This window comes from Vicugna pacos, chromosome 6, assembly GCF_048564905.1.
Source record: "Vicugna pacos chromosome 6, VicPac4, whole genome shotgun sequence".
In the NCBI taxonomy this organism is placed as follows: domain Eukaryota; kingdom Metazoa; phylum Chordata; class Mammalia; order Artiodactyla; family Camelidae; genus Vicugna; species Vicugna pacos.
The window spans coordinates 27,491,705-27,514,164 of record NC_132992.1 but is presented as its reverse complement, the minus strand read 5'-3'; the positions used below and the strand labels follow the sequence as shown (position 1 = coordinate 27,514,164).

General features: G+C 33.7%; 1 protein-coding gene across 2 annotated transcripts in view; it reads right to left on the bottom strand.

Annotated features, from left to right (window-relative positions):
* The window catches only part of DPH6 (diphthamine biosynthesis 6), a 149,388-nt gene that overhangs the window by 121,995 nt on the left and 4,933 nt on the right, over positions 1 to 22,460 (bottom strand). The window contains exons 3-4 of one of the 2 annotated variants that reach the window (XM_006201623.3): positions 18,597 to 18,790; positions 727 to 2,408 (exon numbers count right to left, since the gene is read on the bottom strand). In XM_006201623.3, the coding sequence (XP_006201685.1) occupies positions 2,223 to 2,408; positions 18,597 to 18,790 (380 nt within the window). In that variant the 3' untranslated portion in view covers positions 727 to 2,222. Of the gene's footprint in view, positions 1 to 726; positions 2,409 to 18,596; positions 18,791 to 22,460 lie in introns of those variants that run through there. The other variant, XM_006201622.4, reaches the window with a different exon arrangement.

The following is a 22,460-nucleotide window of genomic DNA, read 5'->3' as shown; positions in this document are numbered from 1 at the left end:
CGCACTGCACACATTTTGCATTTCCCTTTGTAGTGCTTTCATGAGAAAGGTAACTAATCATAGCACCTCCTTATCCAATAGAAACAGCACCCCACTGCAGAATCCTCTTCACAATCAATAGGAAAATGAATGTGGCACCTCATGCAATCCTTCTATAATTCTATCAACAGAAAGAATGCAGTCTGTTTGCATACTTTTGTCTAAAAGGCCAATTCCATTTGTCCCTTCTTTGGGAAAAATGACAGCTACAGATCAATCATGCTCACATGAAAGTAAACACACTGCAAAAAAAAAAAAAAAAAAAGGATCAAAACTGAAATCTTCACCTTTGTTTAAACAAAATTTTATTACACATAAAAACTCTAACTCAGAGCAAAATTTTTAAAAAAACCAAGTTTTCCCTCAGAGATACAAATTTTGTGCTACTGTGTAATAGTACTGAGATATAAAATAAGTAAGTTACATACAATAATACTCACAAGTTTTATAATTACCTATGGATAGCATTTAATTAAGCTTCCATATTTTTTTTGGTCTTTCACATTATTCCTGTCACAATTTTTTGAAACTAAATTCAATTAAGTACAGTGCCAAAGGTCTTTTTTAACACATATGTTTGCAATGTATGACAATAAGACTAGTATATAAAATATAAAGCTTCTTATTACACTGCCACTTAATCTGTTTATACTTGTTTATTCACCAAAAATTAAAGTTTCTGACACAACAAATAACATAAAAATGAAAGGGAAATTAAATTATTTTATTTTTGTAATTTAAAAATAACGTCATGAATTGCTGAACGCTCTGTAGAAACAAAAATATTAGATATAAGAATAAGAACATCATGCCAGGAACTAGAGGTAATATGTAAAATGAGAAAGGAGAATACTCCATTAATGCAAATCAAATCACAACACCACATCACAGATTAGACAAATCAACATTAATACAGGTACCATCATAAAACTAAGGCCTCTAATAAAGAACCCCAAATTCCCTAGAAAAACAGTATACAACTCATTTTGTCACTCTCAAACTTCCAGAGAGATTAGCACCTTCTCTGAAATCAAAGTGCAGAACTGTGAAAGTGTTAAAAATTCTTCAATAATATGTCAACCTACTTATAAATCAAAAAGAGGAGAAGGGGCTTCAGATGGTATGTAGATTTCATTTTATTACAAAAGCCTCAGTTTAACAAGTTATTTTCAGCCAATAAAAGTCAAAAGTAAAGCATTGTTAAAGTGGCCAACACTGACTCTAAGGCTTTAACTTATTAACTTAACCAAAATGCTACTTGAGTATTGCTCCCTTAAATTATTAATTTATGAGTTTTGCTTAGTCTCCTCCTGAGGCAAGGCAGTTTGTAGGTATGTTGAGTGCATGTAAATAAACAGAAAGCTTTTATAATAGTCTAATAAGACACTAAACATAATAAAACAACCCTTTTTAATGAACATTGAATGCACAATTCTATGAACCAAGTTTATATAAATGAGCTATAAAATTTAAAGAAACTGTAAGATCCTCCACGAAGTAAATGTGCAAAACCAGAAAAATTAAACACAAGTCTATTGCTTTTCATTGATCTGATAAAATGCACACAACACAATCAAAGCCCACTGTGACTATGAAGAGTATGTCACATGCAATTTCAAAGAAATCTAAGAGAAATGTCATAAACTGTGAAAATTTATTTGCAATATTGTTTTTCATCTACCATAAGGATGATTGCAAAAAAAAAAGAAGAAAAATACGTAATGTCTTTACTATTCAGGATACTTAACTATATATTTTAGTTTACTATCATAGAAAGAAATGAAGCACATTAAAATCAATTTTGGTTAATTCTAATTTATGCAAAGCTTGATTGTGAGCAATAGCTGCTAAAAGGATGCAGCATTGTTGATTCATATACAAGCATTTTACTTAACTACATTGGATAATAGCAGTGCTCCTAAAGGAGTATAAAAAGCAAAGTGATTAGCAGTCATTACTGTTAATTAGCGCTCACATTACATTCCTTGGGGTGAATCTCCTTTAAGTTGAATACATGGAAAGTTTATTTTTGAATGACTGCCAAACCTTGCTTAGGTAAGTATTGGAATAAACCGTCGACTACCAGTAAGCAAAATAAATAACAGGGACAGATCAGCATCCAATGAGTATGTCTAAGTTTTTAAACAGGAAAAGGGTTGAGGGGAATGAGTAAAACTGGAAACTCATACTTCACATTCTGCAATCTCACTGATAAAAGGAGGAAATGTGTGTTTATCAAACTTGCTGTGAGTGCACAGTTCATTTGGAGTCCTGTAAACAATCGCCTGGCTGCCCACTTCCAAATGTATGTGAAAATCTTGGAGATTCAGAGCATCATATTCAGCAAGCAAGGTCACTCTAGTGATGCCCTGGAAATGGGAAATTAGGAAAACGTGGCAATCAGAGGTTTAGGGCTGACCAGAAAAAGCCCTGAGGCGGGCTTACCATCTTTCACCACCAGTCAGGCTGTCTCTGCCTATTCAGTATTAACACAACAGGGCTGCAAGTGAATGAAAAGAACTTCACACACCTAACTGGGACATTGGCTTTCTTGTTTAGAAAATGATAGACATTTGTCACAGAAGGAAAAAGAAAAAACAAAAAACAAACCTCAAACACAGCTTTCAAGAACCAGTTCTGAAAGAAAAGAAAAACAGGCTCCTGGTGAACCCTCAGAAAAGGACCTGGGGAAAGGCGACATCCTGTTGATTATCAGGTTTCCTTTATTCCTAAACCATTCCATGCATTTTAAAATGGAGACCAAATCTTCAACAAAGAAGCTTCAAAAGCAATGCATGCTCATTACAGGAAAAAAATCAAAAATTCAAGTGTGCAAAAATTATACAAACGCTCTTAATATGTTCCATATACAGACTTAAAATATAGCCTTCAGATCTTTTTCTACGCATACATTTGCACAAACACATCTACGAAAATGTAATTATTATCATACAGAGTATTTGGTAATCCATTTCCTTCTCTTAGTAATACATATAGATGTCTTTCTGCAACTTCATTTTTAATGCTATACCATATTCCATTGTATGGATACACCATAATTTAGCTTGCCAATCATGTCTAAATCTTTGAGTACAACTTAATTTCCTTAGAATACATCCCCCAAAGTGGAGGGGCTGGATAAAGAGACAGTGTATTTTTTGTTGTTGTTATCTGACGAGTTCTGCCAAATTACCCTCAAGAAGGCTGAACCAACTTATAGGGCTGTTGGCAGCATATAAAAGTACTCACTTCTCCAAAATCAGTATCATTTCTTAATCTTGCCCACGTGATGACTGCATTTTTGAGTTAGTGAAGTTGAAAATTCCTTGGCTTTTTGAATTTCTTTCTCTGTGAAATGCCTGTTCATATCCTCAGCCCATTTCTCTATTTGGTGGCCAGCTTTTAAACATGCAAAAATATTGTGGTGGATTCCTCATCAAATACTATTTTATGGGATCACCAAAAAGAGATTATTTTAAAAAGGAGATGGTAACTGCATGGACAATGAAAGACCCTATTAGGGTTGGTAACTGAGCATGAAACTATTTTACAACATGTTATATTATAGAAGACTTCCCAACCCACCCAAAAAGAAAAAGAAAAAGAAAAATTAAAAACTGAATGGTGTCACAAATATTATTTCAGTAAAGCTATCTTTGCTTTCCACCAATAGAAAAATGTATTACACCTAGCCGGCATCATCAGCAATGTTTTATTGTTGTTCTCATCTTTTTTACTTTTCTGTTATTCTAGGGAACCATTTGAACCCACAAAAAATTCAAAGTACCTTATTAGCTACTTTGGTAGGTCAAGGAAGGAGATAGTAACTATAAATGATAGATAAGTTCTTCAGGCAACTAACCTGGATCAAGGACTTAATTCAGATGTGTCATTCTTCAGAAAAAGTACTAAGTAGAAAAACAAAAATGAAAAATGCTCCATTTCCCTAAGAAGTCCATTCAATTTAGGGCCTTTTCTCACAGAATCAAGAAACTGAAAAAGCAGCCAAATACACTAATTCCAAATTTATTTTCAACACCAGGTTTAGATTAGAACATAATTTCAAGTTACAGATGATGTATTTTCTTTTTCAGACAAACAACAGCCCTAAAATCTTGAAAAACTGTTACCTAGAACAGTCCTTCTCAAATTGTTAAGGACCACTTTTTTTTTAATTTCCAAATTAAACTTTTGTAAAGTTTTGTAAAACTGAAACTTTTGTAAAATACAATTAAATGAATTACAAAAAAAATTTTTTAAGATTAAAAAAATGCAGGCCAAATTTTTATTATTATAGTCAACAAATACAAAATTACTCTCAAATGACTATAAAAGTTTCTGAATACTTATTTTTAACTTTCATAAATAGCTGACCTTGGACTAAGAGCAAACACTTCATGGACTAGCACCAGCCTCGGGACATACTTTAAGTAGCAATAATCTAAAACTATTCTAAGATCTTCGAAATAAGATGAGATCACAGATAAATCATTTTAATCCATGACTTAATAATCCCCCTTATCAAACCACATGCCTGCTCCTCTGTCTCACTATCAATACACACATGCCTTATTGGTCTATATATGCATTACATATGCATTGTTATATAGTAATATCTGCATGAATTAATTAATTACACATTACACATATGTAATGCTGGGAGGCAGCAGAACACAGTGATTAAAAGTACAAGCTCTACTACTTTCTAGCTATGTAACCTTGGACAAGTTACTTAACCTGCATATCTCAATGACTTATCTGCAAAATGGATAATAAATCAGGGTTGATATAAGGATAAATTAGAATATAATGTATAGAGTTTAGGACAGTGCCTGGCAAGTAGTGCTACATAAACAATAGACAAAATTAAATGAAACAGAATCATATGGCTCTGGGCCTTCTAACAGTCAATATAAATAGGAAACTAAAATGAGTTGCATGATTTAGTATTCACACAACAAAAACTATGTAATAGTTACAGTAAGGCAAACTATTATAAAGACTAAATTCCAAGACAGTCAACGTAAATCAATGAAGTTAGAACACTCCCTCACACCATACACAAAAATAAACTCAAAATGGCTTAAAGACTTAAACAAAGACAAAACACTATAAACCCCCTGGAAGAAAACATAGGCAAAACATTCTCTGGCATAAACCTTAGCAATGTTCTCCTACAGCAGTCTACAAGGTAACAGAAATAAAAATGAAAATAAATAAATGGGACCTAATTAAACTTATAAGCTTTTGCACAGCAAAGGAAACTATGAACAAAACAAAAAGACAACCTACAGAATGGGAAAAAGTATTTGCAAAAGATGAGACTGAAGAGGGCTTAATCTCCAGAATATATGTAAACAATTCATACAACTTAATAACAGAAAAACAAGCAACCCAATCCAAAAATGGACAGAAGACCTAAACAAGCAATTCTCCAAGGAAGACATACAAATGGCCAATAGGCATGTGAAAAAAAAAATGCTTAACATGGTTAATTATCAGAGAAATGCAAATCAAAACTACAACGAGGTATCACCTCACACCAGTCAGAATGGCCATCATTCAAAAGTCAACAAACGATAAATTCTGGAGAGGGTGTGGAGAAAAGGGAACCCTCCTACACTGCTGGTGGGAATGTAGTTTAGTGCAGCCATTATGGAAAACAGTACGAAGATTCCTTAAAAAACTAAAAGTAGACTTACCATATGATCCAGCAATCCCACTCCTGGGCATATATCCAGAGGGAATTTTAATTCAAAAGGATACATGCACCCCAACATTCATAGCAACACTATTTACAATAGCCAAGACATGGAAACAACATAAATGTTCATCGACAGATGACTAGATAAAGAAGTTGTCATATATTTATACAATGGAATACTACTCAGCCATAAAAAAGAATGAAATAATACCATTTGCTGCAACATGGATGGACCTGGAGACCGTAACCAGAAAGAGAAAGAAAAATACCATATGATATCACTCAAATGTGGAATCTTAAAAAAAAAAGACACAAATGAACTTAACTACAAAACAGTAACAGACTGACAGCCATGGAAAACAAGCTTATGGTTGCTGGGCCGAAGGCATAAACTGGGAGATTTGAGATTTGCAAATACTAACTACTATACATAAAATGGATAAACAATTTTCTTCTGTATAGCACAGGAACTATATTCAGTATCTTGTAGTAACTTATATGAAAAAGAATATGAAAACGAATATATGTATGCATATGCATGACTGAAACATTATGTTGTGCACCAGAAAGTGACACAACATTGTAAACTGTATACTTCAATTAAAAAAAAAAATAATGATTAAGCCCTAAAAGAAATTTCACCCTTGGACTGTTATAAAGTTGAATATCTAATAAGGTGAAAATCGTCAACGGCATCCCTAGGGCAAATACACAACAAAAAATTCTGTGCACCTCCTATGGACAAAGCACTATGATGAGCACTGCAGAGTATCCAACGTTGAAAACCACAGGGTCATGCCTTCAAAAGGTTGTAAACTAAGAGAAGATATATATGCAAATAGTGATGTAAAACAAGGTATAATGTAATAACAACCCAAAAGAATAACTAAACACAACAGAAATTAAAAAAAAAAAAGGCTACATTTTAGGAAATTAGGAACACTGCCTTTTGTATCCTTATCCTTCAACATAAAATCCAAAGGCCTATTAAGAACCAGCCAGAACACACAGAAGGTCGAAGCCTGTTGGACCTTCTCTGGTCTTCATCATTTCTTATCTGAAATTATAAGATGCCACTTTGCACTCTCCTATCTTGGAGAGCTTAATATCCTTCCTGAGAGATGCATGGCATCCTCATCTGCTCTCAGATGCTACCTCCATGCTACTCTCCTCTTCACTCTTTGGAAGCCACAGAAGCCCCCTGTGACCTCACAAGCACATAGCACAGCATGTGCTACAGGCTCAGAGAACAACAGAGTTCCAACTTAAGTAGTCAGGACTACCCCTGGGCTACAAGGCTTTCTGAAATCAATGGTTAAAACAGTAGCTCTTAAACTTTTGAAAAGAACAGACCGCTGTGTTAAAATAAAAATTTGGACCTCTCCCCAGAAAAATTTACATTCACAAAAAATTTGCACAACATTTCAGAGTTCAAAAACACCTCCTTCCTCTAGCTTAAGAATCCTGTCTTAAAGTATCACATTTTCTTGCACTGAAGTCTACTAGATTGATTCTTCCTAACTTTCTATGATTAAGCCCAGGTTACATGACCACTCAAAATCAACAGAACCCTGGAGAGGGTTAAGGAAAATGGCAGTGAGACCAATAAAAATTGTTAAAGGAGTGAAATTATGAAAGGCTCAAAAGGGAAGACCATGTGTTAATACCAAGTGATGATGATTCCTCTCCTCTCCTCACCTCCCTGCAAAATGACTGCCTAGAAAAGAATCCATGAGGAAACTGGTCTTAAGATAGACCATGAACCATTTCACTAGCCCTAGAACCAATCTTATAGTAGGTAGCAAAGAATTCTCTACAAAGAAGGGAAATAAACCTCTGATAGTTTCTGCCTCTTCTGATTTGTCTCCATTTTTATAGAAATCTATAAGGATAAATATTAGCTAAATTTTGTGAAGGTTAAATATACTTAACTTTGTTCAGTAAGTTTAATTTAACAATTGCTCATTGAGCATCTACTCTGTGTAAGTACAGAAAGTGACCACAGCATTCAGCACTGTAGATTCTATGAATAAGGGGGGTATAATTCTCCTGGCAATGAGACGCAACCGCTCTTACATACAGGAGTGCACATAATAGTCCCATTTTACTGCCTCTGGACATTCAAAGAGCCATTTTTTAAATCTCTCAATTCTTCATATACTATTTCAAAAGTCTAAATTCCATAAACTTAGTTCATGTAACTTTCAACAAAAGTCCTTGCTTGAGGCTTTTTACAAATGAGTTAATAGAAAATATACTGCTTCAATTTTAAAGATAAGCATAGAGTTAAATCCCAAAAGAATACACCAAATGAATTTTCAATGGAAAAAAGGCATCTATTAATAAGAACCTTTGTCATCTTGTAGTCACTTCGTTACCTTATTTTGAAACAACCCATGCCTCAGTTTACTCATATAGGAAAATAGACAGAAAACATTAATCCTTGGAAGGCTGAATTATCTTCCTGAAAGAGTCTTAATAAAGACTCAGAAGGGCCAAAAATAATTGGCAACAAATGTAGAAGAATAAATTCAATCCAATATCTAATGTAAATTTGCCCCATTAAAACCTCTTTCACAATCTGAACGATTACCATTCTTTTTCCTCTGCATTAATGTACTAATAAAGTCAAGAGGAATTATACTCATCTCAATGCCAACTTGCAGCTACTACTTAATATTAATAAACTAATGGAAATGTGTATGCAATGAAAAAAACTTGACTATTTAGCTTTACTGGATTATTTTGGAAGACATAAAAGAGAAAGTAGGTCTGAGACTGACATGAAGCTGGCAGGCTTTAAAAAAACAACTAATTTTTATAGCCTCTTCCAGAAACCTAAAGAGGCTCTCATATATTTTCTCATTTATCCTCAAATAGATAAATAAAAGGAAAAAATACTCAAATTTTACAGATGGAAAAACTAAATTCCACAGGGAAATAATTCAACACAATGCCTGTATAGTTTAAGGGTTATATGGATTCCCGCAAGAAATAAAAAAGAATAAAATATAATCCTTGCCCCTTGAAGTAATCATAACCTTTATTCAAAAACCCACAACAAAAACAAAACACACAATAAAACAAAATCAGTAGCTCTGTATATCAAAATAGATTAAGTTCTAGAAGAGAAGTACAATGTTATATGAAGGTTCCAGAGAGGGGGTTGTTACATTCACTGAGAGCATATCAAGGAAGACATCAAGAAGGAGATGCCATGTAAAAGAAGGAATTGGACAGGAAATGTTTTTGACTAAATCATAGCACTGAGCAGGAAAGATATGGACTAAGTGGTGAAGAATGAGTTCTGACAACAGTCTAGTGCAGGTGAAACACAGGTTCCACGTGACGAAATACTGGGAAAATATGAAAGATAAGATGAAGTCACATTGTAGAGCACCTAGGGGATCAATGGTAAACGATGAAGATTTTTTATGAAGAGATAAATATAACTGAATCTACCTTCTAGAAAGACTAACCTGGAAGGAATTTGCAGGATATATTATAGAGTGAGAAAGACTGGAGAAAGACCATAATAATCTGAATCCCATCTACATGTATTACTATTACGTTAAAAGCATTAACATCTTACATTGTCTTCCCACAAGGTGTTTTCATTTAGAGGAATAAGGACAAAATATTTTAGTTGATGTGTACTACATATAACTCTATGAAGAAAATGTAAAAGAACCACGAAGACTAACACTTACTAAGAATTAATCTTGATTAAATGAACCTGGATTGATATGAAGCATCTTCTGCGCTATCTTATACCAGATTAAAAAGACGACAAAGACAGGGTGCTGCAAAATTGAGGATCACACTATTTTTAATATATAGCTATCGTAATTCACTTTGATTACCAACACTGTGCAGTGAAAACTGAGTAAATTATCATGGAACTGTCAATTTACAAGATACCTTATGTAGACTCCTTGTCACTTTTTATTTAAATATTACCATCAGCCTATCAACCCACCTCTTCAACTTTCTCACTGCTACTCCCCCAGTTCAGATTCTCAGATCCTTTCATCAGGCATAACATTTCAGTTTTCAATCTGAACTCATCTCCAGAATTCCACTTCCCTAATCCATTTCTTGCATTATTAGTGATGCAACCTAATGCCCTTAAAAGTTCCATTCAGCCATATATTTCTACGTCACTCTTTTTGCAAAATCCTTCAAGGTAGTAGCTTTCAAATTTGTTTGACCACAACAATTTGTTTAACAGTAGGAAGTATATATATACATATATGTGTGTGTGTGTGTGTGTGTGTGTGTGTATCTCAATATCATGTTAATAGTCTACCATACATATAAAGTATGTATATATGTGTTTCACAAAATAATAACCTTACTATTTATGAGGCATTTTGATATTTTCTATTTTATTTTAGTCTCTTTTATTTAAAGAAAAAAAAATGTGCCCACTAAGCCGAGCTTGGAAAGTACCACCTTAGGCACTCTTCACTGCCTGAGCAATCCTTAGTCTAAAATTTAAGAGACTTTCTTTTTTGGGGCTCCAATCTACCCTTCCAGACTTATTTCCCACTACTCCTTAAACTCTGAGCTCTAGCCAAACTGAACCGCTACTTCTTTACTACATTTTATGATTTCCTGCTTCAGTGACTTTGGCTAAGCTGGGCCCTTAATTTGCAACATACTCCTAGTCATTCTTCATGCCCGCCACTGTTAAAATTGAAACAATCTTTAAGGATATCAAGTGCAACCTCCCCTATAAGGTCTCTCCTGATCCCCCAACACAGAGGACTTTTTTCTCCTCTGAATTCCCATAGCCCTTTAAATGGAGACTTAATGGCAACTCTACCTTATATTAGCTTCTCTGTATACATGTCTTATCTCAACATGGTCAGTGAAGGCAGAGACTAAATCTTGTATATCTTTTTACTCTACAGTACTGGTACATTATAAGCATCCAATTAATGTTTGCAAAATGAAAGACATAAGAAAAGTCTCTAAATGGTAGCAGTATAGGTTAAAGTTACAGGAAAAGTCAAGGTCAACTAACATATCCTTTTGATTCACTCAATTTTTCCCACATGCCACAGAACAAGCCTCTATTAAATAACTTCTTAACAGTAAAAAAAAAAAAAAAAAAAAAAGAAAGAAAGAAAGAAAGAAAAAAAAAACCTCTAAATGCTTATTGATATCCTATTGATTTTATGGCTACTTTATGATTTAGATACTACAAATTTGCTGAATTAAGATGTTCGCAATTTAAAAGTGAAAGTCAACATTAAAAGATCAGTTCAAGATTTATCACATTGCTGTGTAACCACCAATAAAGTCCTGTGCTACAAAAAATATAAGGACAACAATAAAGGAATAAAGTAATGCATATTTATAAATCTTCATAATGTGTTCTCAGTCATTTAATAGAGAATATAACAAAGACAAGGTAAATTACAGGTCTAGAAATGAAGTAAAAGAGAGTAGGACAGAAACATACGTCAAATGTCTTAGACAACACAACTCCAAAAGTAAACATTGACAAAAGATTTCTTAAGAAATAAATAGTAGCATAGTTAGGAAAAAAAGTAAAAAAGTCAATAGGACACAAATGCCAAGAGGCTGAAGAGCATAAGGAAAGAAATCTGAAAGAAAAGTCAAACATAACCAACATACTTTAAAATATATAGAGTAGATGATAAGATAGAAAGAAATCTATAGCTCAAAGAAGAAAGGAATACAAGGACATAAAAGTAAGTCAACTGATGAATTTATAGAGAGGCAATGAATCAGGCAAAAGATAAAAATAAAGAGTATATATGTGTATATGTGTAATATAGTGATACCAAGTGGAGAAAGTTCAAGGTTGAGGAGACAGAATAGTTTTGCCAGAATGAAGGAATTACATTTTCTAGGCTTAAGGAGAAATCTATAGACGAAGACTCCAGACCTGTGGTAAGTGTACACACTGTAATAATTGACAAGTATGATCCAACATTTTATTTCCAGACAGATCAGCCATCATGTGCCTTCTCATGCATCTTGACATTATTATCTGAAAGGGCCAGAGATGGCACAGCCTCAATAAAGCTGCACCTGGGAGTCAAAATGACACTGGTGTATGCTAATTCCAACTCTTCCTGTTTGGAGTCCAGAATCAACATTAGCAAAGCACTTCTTGTGCCAAGGGACTAAGCTTAATGTCCAAAATCTTGGGAACGGACAGGGCTTGAGGCAAGCTGTGCAATGCTAAAGAGCCAGGAGCAATCTGTACAGGGTTATGGGCCTGTTTAATTAGCACGATAGGCCTCCCTGCAAATCTTAAGGCCATATTATATGTTCCTCCCACTCCAAACCCTTTGGATTTGCCTCAAGTGGACCAATGATGTAGGGTTTTTTTCCCCCTAAGATCCAAAGTGAAAAGAAATCCACAAAGTAATTTTGCACTGTAATAAACAGGTTTTCTAAGACACAGATATCAAAAATTACTTGGAAAAGTGGCTACTCAGCATTTTCATAAAATATTCTGCAGCTGGAGATTATTTTTGGTACACTTAGTGGTGACACTGCCAAATCTGATAGGATACCCTATTTTGAAAAGTTACACTATGAGGTTCATTCCACTTATGCTTCTAAATGAAAAAAACAAATGAAATGAATTCACCAATGGTTTTATATAGCATTTTGTAACAATGTTGTCACTCCCCTACATCAGATAAATTATTATCTAAAAATAGGTTCTTAAATTTTGCACTAATTTGTTGAACAAACCTTTAAAAGTCCTCCATATGCTAAGAATACAGCTGCACACTAGAGCTATAAAAATGAAGAGCACCAAGATTGTCTTTGAGGGTCCCACAATCTAGCAAGAGACAACCATATAAACAATCCTAGTAATTCCTAAGAAGCACAGCAGAGGTATGGACAAGCTGCCGAAGAAGAGATAGAAAGGTAAACTAGAGCCGATTCCATAAAAGGGTATGAGAATAAAGATAGAAAAGCACAGAAAAGCACAAGCAAAGACTCAGATATGAAAAAAAAAAATCTCTTAAAAATCTAATTCGTTCATTATACTTTGAACCCAGAAGTTTGTGTGAGAATGGCAGGATCAGACAGGTAGGACTGCAAGGGTTTCTCCTTAGTCTTCTGCGCCAGGCTAATGTGTTTGGACTTTATCTTAAGAGTGGGGTATTTAAGCATTTACGCAGATTAGCTGATGACAATATGGTAGAAAGGCTTGATGGTTCACAAGGCAATACTGAAGGCAAGCAGACTAGTTAGGAGACTCTTGCACAGTACAGATGAGAGACCAGTATGGTGGAAATGAAGTCAAAGGGTCCAATTTCAGAAGTCATAGAAGTAATATCAAAAGGTCTTGAAGATTTAATGGTTGTGGCTGGGGCAGGAAGGAAACGAAAAAAGTGGAAGCCTAATAGAGAGGCCCCAGGTTATAGGTTACACTTAGGTGATGGGGTAAATACTATGTTTTTAACTAAGCGGGAAATATAAGAAAGGGACTAAGTTTGCACAGAAAGATAGTAAGTTTTGAACTTGTTGAGTTTACCATGCCTGTAGGATATTAAGGTAGAGAAATCATGAGCAACTGAATATAGAGGTCCCAGAGTATAAGCTCACTATTGTGGCACCAATTGTGTACTATTTTTGAAGGAAGCCAAGAAGGAAGGAAAGAGAGGAGGAAAGAAGAGAAGGGGGTGGGGGATGGAGGGAGACAGGGAGGAAAATATTTAAAAGAAGAACCATTTAAAATTTCAAGTTTACAAGGAGCTGGAACCTATTTATATACAATGGTTCTCAAGTTTGTAAGGAGTTGGAAACTTTTTATTTTCAGGAAACTTGTTGCTCTTTACCCTCCTGCCACACATCACCTTATACCAGCCTGCTTTATATTTGCAGATCTGCCTTCCACCAGTGGGTTCTGTTCTTCCCATAGAACCATAGACAATGTGGTTCCAGTAATCATGACTCAGTCTCTCACTCCAGGAATGGCTCACAATCTAGACCTGTCCAATCCAATGAAATCATCTCCCAACAACAACTGGCTTGTGGATGATACAAGTTAGGCCACTGAGTGACAATGAAACATAATATTCCTTTGAGCTATTTAAGATAGGAGCTTTTCCTACTAGATATGAACCAGGAAGAATGTAACGGTGACCCATCCTCTAACTACAAGGGTCCAGACTGAGAACAGAATCAACAGAAAGTAAAGGCAAGAGATAAAAACAAGGGAAAAAATGACGCTGATCACATAATTTGTGTCTTGTATCTAATCTACTTGAAGCCAAACTTATCTTTAGGTTATTGTCAGCAAATTCCCTTTTTATTTAAACCAGCTTGACCATGACTTTCTGTTCCTTGTAATCAAAAGAATTTTAACCAGTACAAAGAGTAAAGCAGCACCTGATGTTTCCTAAAAATAATTTTTAAAAATCAATCATTCACAAACCTTTCTATCAACAGTTAACTATTCTATTTTAAAAAAGAAAAAAGATAATCATTCATGTATTGTTGTATTCAAACAAGTGTCCACTAAGTAATTTAGCATCATCAATACAAAGATAAAATGCCTAATGAGGAAAGGAACATGAGAAAAGAAAAGTACCAAAGATTAAAAGAGGAAGACTGAAACTAAATATTCAACTTAGGAAAGAATATTAAGTGAATTCCATTAGAATAAAGTTAGCATAGATTTATGAATCAAGAAATTTCATTAAAACGAGAACAAAGTTATAAACTTCAAAAAAAAAAACAAAGAAAACAGGGGAAAGACATCAATGGAAAAGGGATTTCAATTAGTTTCTTGAGTCAGAAATCAGATGAAGAAGGAACAATGATTAATAAATTAACAGAGGAAGCTGTAACCCACTGTTTGTTGGAAGAGAGGAAAGCAAAGAAAGAAATCAAATCGAACCACATTATCCTGAACTCCAGGTATAACAAGTATAAAATGTTAGGCTGGAAAAACTCTAAAGGCAAAAGTGTTCAGAGTCAGCTTTTCTCTTGCCTTATTCTTAGATATGACCAAGCAACTGGAACATTTGAGAAAAGCCTACAACATGAAAGAGAAAAAAAAAAAAAATGAGAAAAAAAGACCTCAAAGAAAACACTAATATTTCAGGGAACAAAAGACAATGCTTAAAATCTCTAATCTGTATTTTAAGAGGGATGTAGGGATGTTACACCTATAGAAGGAGAAACAGGTTGTTATAAAAAAAGAAACAATCAATAAACAAGTAAAGTTCCTGGCTATTGAAAATATGATTACTAAAATTAAAAAAAAAACTCAACAAGAAAGTAAGGCATTTAAAAAAGAAACCTCACAGAATGTACAACAAAAAGATACAGAGATGGAAAATTTGTGAGAAAATACAAGAGATATGAAAATTCAATCTAGGAGGTCTAATGTCTGACCAGTTAGAGTACCAGCAAAAGGGAATTTAAAAGGCAAGAGGAGTAAATTAACAAACAAATAACGGAAGAGGATTCTGAAGAGCCATCCTCAGGCTGCAATTCTATTGTCTCTACCATTTTTGGTGTGTTAGATTTGACAACACATTCTGCTCCCTCAAAAAAAAAAAATTAGTAGTTCAAGGTCTCACATCCACACATCCCTCTGCTTGGGACAAAGACCTTATCTTCTGTCAATGATCCAACAACTTAGGCTTCATTCTATTTGGTACAACGTAGGTTACACGATGGCCAGGAGAAAGCCATGATATGAATGGCTTTCACCTGCATTAATGCTATCCCTCAACCATCATTAAGGGAAAGAGGACAGAAGTGTGTTGCTACTAAATAGAAGGGATACAGGGGAAGCACCTTCAATGTTCAATGCACTGTTGTGACATTTCAGCACATAAAACATAAAGTCACAATTACATAAAATAACAGAGAAAAAAAATGAGTCAGCTAAAAAGGAACAAAAATCGTATTAGCATCAAACTTCCCATCAGCAAAATGCTCGAAGACCAATGGAGCAATGCCTTCAATGATCTGAGGAAAAACAACTTTCATTCTAAAATTTTAAATTCAACCAATGTGTAAATTAAATATGATGGCAGAATAAAAACATTTTCAAAATGAAGAATACACATCCTTAATTCTCAATACACATTCTCAATAGAGATATGGTGTACATATGTATCCTTAAGTAACTATTACATTGCTTATGTGACTTAAAAGGAAAACATCCACAGTATTTAAAAATTACTACATTTTCAAGAAATCATACAAGTTATCTATGTACCAAACTAATTCAGATGAGAACCAAAGTGGCATTTTAATATTAAGGAAAGTCTAAAGAATAAAAGACTAGCTATATGAAAACCAGATATTTTACAAACAGCTTGACATATATACATATACATAAATACACATATATATCTACCTGTCATAATCACCAGTCTATGAGACATAGAGGCTTATTCTATTTCTATTAGTTTTCATGACTTCTACAGAATAGTTAGGAAATTTTTAATTCTATAAATTCTTCCAAGTCTTTCCTATTTCTTTCCAGCAATTGGTTTTAACTAAACTCTTTACAAAAATAATTATCTCCTACTCGAAAATTAGCTCCAGTATTTGGGAGGGAAAAGAGTTACAAAAACAAAAAAAGACTGACTTACATATGAAAGTCACAAAACTGCAACCTGTTATAAATAAATGTTTAAAATAAAAATAAATCTAACTGTTTTCAATTCTTCATTAAATTCAAAGGCTTTTAAAAAATGCAGTTCCATCTTTTTCTCAGAATGAGTGAAGACTAACTTGAAGAATTATAGCTCTTCTGGATTCCTTTTTTTTCCCATAATTACTCAACTATTCATTAGAATATGTAAGACTGCTATTGGAATCTTTGCACCAGTGCTTCATAAATGGATTTAACTATAAAAGCCTGGTTATACAATCCCTTCCATAAAAGTAATATATTTCCAATATTTATGTCCTGAGAATATCCTATAGTAAAATTAGTATTTTGCACAGGAAAAGAAGGAATTATTTAGTCCTAGACAACTTGATAACATCTCTTTCAGTTATAGTTATAATTATCATGTACGAACTTCCAAAGCAGAAGTTGTCAAGATTTAACATTAGCATTAATTTATGTCATAACTGACGGTTACTATAAAGATAATGGCAAAGCATCCATTTCTCCCAAGACAGCATGGATTGAAAGAGAAAGTTCTTCTTAATTACTACTAATCAGCCCATTTTTAATTAAATTGATTAGTAATTTATTATCTTTCCCCTTCTCGGAAGGCTGTTATCGCGTAGCTCCTCCTAAGTTATCAGTTATCAGTGATTTTTTAAGCAATTCGATTACCTCTATTGTTGAGTCCTACCACTGTGTAATGTTGGTTTATGCTAAAAACTTAATACCTAGTTTCTTTCTACCCTGAAAAAGAAAATTTGAAAATGTAGAATTTGTAATATTTCACACCTCGAAGTGAATACTGTCAATGTCTCAGTTGCCCACTTGGAGAGAAGTGAAATTTCTTTTATGCCTTCCCCTTTGATAATCAAAATAGTTGTTATTAGTACACAAATTCCCAGAGGGAAGAAACCAGGTCCCTGTGATTTCCTTTGAAAAGTATCTACCTCTTATGCTATTGATACCTAAACAGCAAATTATGGAACTACTGTACGTGTTTTTTACCTACCAGCTTCTTTTTTAAAGGGTAAATAAAGATAGAAATGTTCTGACATACAAAATAAGAAGTATTTGCAAATTTAAAAGAATTAAAGAGCTTCATTTATTTTTTTAATCAAGTCCTTAATTAATATTAAGCTTTGATCAGCATCAAATTTAACGTACAACACTGAAGTAGCTATCAGCATCAAAATTTTTTCATGACAGGGGTTCATAACATAACTTCTGAAAAGCTGAACTTTTCTAAAGAATGAGAAATAAAATGTAATGTCCCTTGGTAGAAGAAAGGACAGAAACCTTCCTTCCTTTCCTTTGTGAAAAAATGTTGACACATCAAGGAAATACTGGTTAATTCTATTTCATCAGATACACCTTATATGAATTGACTGTAGCTGAATGGATAAAATTCATATTTAAGAAGAATACTGAAATGTATTGAAATAGTTGATTATCAATGAAAAAGAAAAGATAATTGCTTAATATAAAAGAATCTCTATTAATTAACATTTACTGAGTATAATACCTCCTAGATATATGAGCCCCCTACTTCCTTTTCTAAATTTTCTTTCTAGAGAAATTAACAATAAATGCACAATGGCTGCCAAACTCTTATATACTGGGACTTAAGTATTTAATTCATTCCTCTTCCACTAACTTAGTCTCTCACTTTCTTTAGGTTTATTTAAATTTCACCATATCAGAAAGGTCCTGCTTGACCACCCACTGCCATCACCCGCTATTGCTTTATCCTTTTTCACAGTACTCTTCACCACCAAGCATATAATTTGTTTGTTTACTGACTGTCTCCTTCCACTGGAAAGTAAGCTCCAACAGAACAGAACTTTTCTGTTCATTGTCCTATTCCTAGTGCCTAGAACTATATGTAACAAGCACACAGTAGGCATTCAAAAAGCATTTGCTAAAAACATGATTGAAAGGTCCAAATTCAGCTCCGAAATCCTAAGGGAAAGAAAACTTAGTTAAATATCATTTGACAATCATGGGTGCCATACTGTACTAAAAGATCTATTTTTAAATACTATTTAATATAAAGGCATAGTAACAACTTTCTATCCAAAAAGACAAAATATCCTTTCAAAGAATAGTTGGGCTACTAAGAGTTGTAAATTATTTATTACTAAATAATTCAATAAATGTAATTTATTAAATTACATGGTAAATTCAGTAATTGTGATTAGTTACTTGGCATACCTTAACAAGTTTCAGAAGCTCATAGAGATCTTCAACCTCATCACCTTCACATTTGGTGTACACTCGTCCTGTATCCATGCTCCTTCCCCTTATGGTGCGGCGATAGAGGGGAAGAGCCATCGCTTCTGCATACAAATCAATGGCGTGATGACCTACCGTCTGATACATGTAGCTATCCAGTTCATCTGACCCCACTGCAATAATCAAAGTAGAAATAATCAGTAAAACAGTGAAAAAGATAGGGAATTTGAAAGTCCATCTTTGTTTTACTGCTTGAAGAGCAGTCAACACATGACATAAAAGCTTACTACACTGTATCTCTCTCCATTTATGAAGTGAAATAAAATATGTAAGACTTGCACATTTGTTCAAGCTGGATCCAGTTCACACCAACTTTGGTCATCTCTACTGCTAATTACAAACACAATTGTACATAAATTTTTAAAACTACATATTGAACATTTAAGGAAAAGAGTAACATAGCCAATAAATTTTCATTAGTTTATTCAATTAAAGATTTTATGACATAAATGTTTTTTTCTAACCACTCAAAATTATTCACAAAGTCATCCAGAGTTGCAGAAGAAACGCTCCCTTAATTACATATCTACTTAGTTATTAAGTGGCAAATATTTGTAAGAAAAAATTTAAATGTGCTTGATATAGTTAATATTCTTACTTCAACAATACACAGTGAAGGAAGAAATTGAAGATGACACAAACAGACGGAGAGGTACACTGAGTTCTTGTACTGGAAGAAACAATATTGTTAAAATGACCATACTACCCAAAGCAATCTACAGATTCAGTGCAATCCCTATCAAATTACCAATGGCATTTGTCACAGAAATAAACAAATAATCCAAAAATTAGTATGGAAACACAAAAGACCCCAAATAGCCAAAACAATCTTGAGAAAGAAGAACAGAACAGGAGGAATCATGTTCCCTGACTTCAGACTATACTGCAAAGCTACAGTAATCAAAACAGCATGGTACCAGTCAGAATGGTCATCATTAAAAAGTCCAAAAATGATAAATGCTGGAGAGGCTGTGGAGAAAAGGAAACCCTCCTACACTGCTGGTGGGAATGTAGTCTGGTGCAGCCGTTATGGAAAACAGTATGCAGAGTCCTCAAAAGACTAAAAATAGACTTACCATATGATCCAGTAATCCCACTCCTGGGCATACATCTAGAGGGAACCTTAATTTAGAAGGACATCTGCACCCCAATGTTCACAGCAACAATATTTGCAATAGCCAAGACATGGAAGCAGCCTAAATATCCATCAACACATGAATGGATAAAGATGTGGTATACAAGTACACAATGGAATACTACTCAGCCATTAAAAATTGAAATAATGCCATTTGCAGCAATATGGATGGCCCTAGAGATTATCATACAAAGTGAAGTCAGAAAGCAGAAGACAAATATCATATCATTTATATGTGTAATCTAAAAAAATAATACAAATGAACGTATTTACAAAACAGAAATAGGCTCAAAGATACAGAAAACAAACATGGTTACCAAAGTGAGGGGAGAGGGATAAATTAGGAGTTTGGGATTAACATATACACACTATTATATAAAAAACAGATGAACAACAAGGGCCTACTATATAGCACAGGGAACTATATTCAATATCTTGTAATAATCTATAATGGAAAATAATCTAAAAAGCATATATTTCTCTATATATATATCTTTCTGAATCACTTTGCTGTACACATGAAACAAACACAACATTGTAAATTAACTATACTTCAATTTTAATAGTTGATTTAAAAAAAAAGGCCCTATTCACCAAAAAAACCAAACAAAACATATAAACATATATAAATTCAATATCGTTAGAGCAGTTACAAGTATGTACAGAAACATAAGCTGATAAGTAACACAATCACTGGTTGCCATAAGATTCCACAAATATCAAGTAAACTATTCAAAAGAGATGAGCCACATCAGACTTTGATGATACAAATGAACTTAGAAATATATTAGAATAGGCTTTTTTATTTCTTAACTCTATAGAAAAAAGAATCATGGGTATACACAAGGATCATTTGCAAAGATATTCATCACAATATTGTTTATAATAGATTAAAAATTATAATATAGTCACATATTGAAATACTTTGTAGCCATTAATACAATTTTGAAGAAGAGCATTTTCTAAAGTATGTTCTGCAGAATAAAAATCCCATGATAGTAAAAAGTATTGGATTTAAAAAAAGGATTTCAATGGTCAATTAAATTTATAAAAAATGAGGATAAACTATGTTAAACAGGTGTCTGCTGCAATTCTTCCTAGGCTAATGTGCTTTAAGGTGCTCTAATAAGGGGAGAGTGTATGAATTATCACCCAAATTTATTCACAGAACACATATTACATGGAGTATTTGTGTTTCAAAGACAATATCCAGAAAATGCTATGGTAGAATAATACTTAATAATATGAAAAAGGTTCATGATACATTATTAAGCTTAAAAAATGTTATAAAACAACATTTGACATATATGTATGTATATGTGTATGTATGTTTACATGGTCTAGGCTTTCCACTGAATGTGAAAGTATCTGATTAAAAGGCATGAAAATGATACTGTAAATTATCAAAGCTGCCACCATATGCCATCAGATTTTGGCTCACCAGGTTTCTGAACCCACACAACAGATTGGCTTCCACGTACTCATATTATTTTTATTAATCTGTCTACTCCTGGTCCCAGTAGGAAAGTAGGAGATAGCCAAAGTTACCTAAAAACCTTTCAGGCTACCTTCATCTCAAATTTAGACTAGCTCTTTAAATGTATTACTTTTAAGGTTATTGATAACAATCAAATTAATATACTTAAAGTACTTTGAGCTTCTCAGCAAGAAACTTCCTGATGTTAGCATAACATTTTACTGACTTCAAAAACCTAGAAGACAATTTTCCTTTAAGGCTCCATTCAGTCCCAACCACAATGTAACTTTTATTAATGGAAGCTACATAGCAACAATGGTATGAGATCAAATAAAACCAAAAGGCTCCACTGTTGCCTGAAGCACCTCAATTAACATGCCACAAAAGTTCCTACTACAAATTTAAAGAGATGGCTTTGCGAATTTTATGACAAGTTCACATTTATCCCCATTAATAGGGATAAATTCCTTTTCAGACTACCCACTGTAAACTCAGGGCTGTGAATAAATTTCAGCCTTTAAATAACCAACTTTGTACTGGAGTCTTCTCTACCAGTCATCCCTCATTAATGTTCCTGTTTTGGGGGAAAAGAAGCCAGTCAATGAATCATTCAATAATCACCAACTTCCTGCTGACTTTAAATCAAGATTAGCTAAACTCTCACTATTTACCAACCCACAGCCATCTATTCTCTTCCACTACAATTATAGCTTCAGCGGATTTTTTCCAGCTTTTACTTTATAATATTCCAATTCCATTTACTATTAAATTCTTTCTCAGTAACAATATTCTAAATAAATATCTCCATTCCACCTATGAGGCATAATTTAAAGATCTCCTTTGCTTGTCATCTTCCTAACCCTGCTAGTGAACTCTGAGCACATGGAAGATTATAACAATTGTTCAATGGAAGATTTTTCTACTTGACGATGGTGCAAAAGCAATACACTGAGTAGAAACTGTACTTCAAATTCTGAATTTTCTTCTTTTCCCAGGCTATGATATGCTCTTTTGATGCTTTTTGATGCTCTTTTGTGATGCTGGGCAGTGACAGAGAGCCACAGCTCCCAGTCAGCCACGTGATCATGAGGGTAAACAAACTGATACACTTACAACCATTCTGTAGCCACACAGCCACTCTGTTTTTCTCTTTCACACACTATAGTATTCA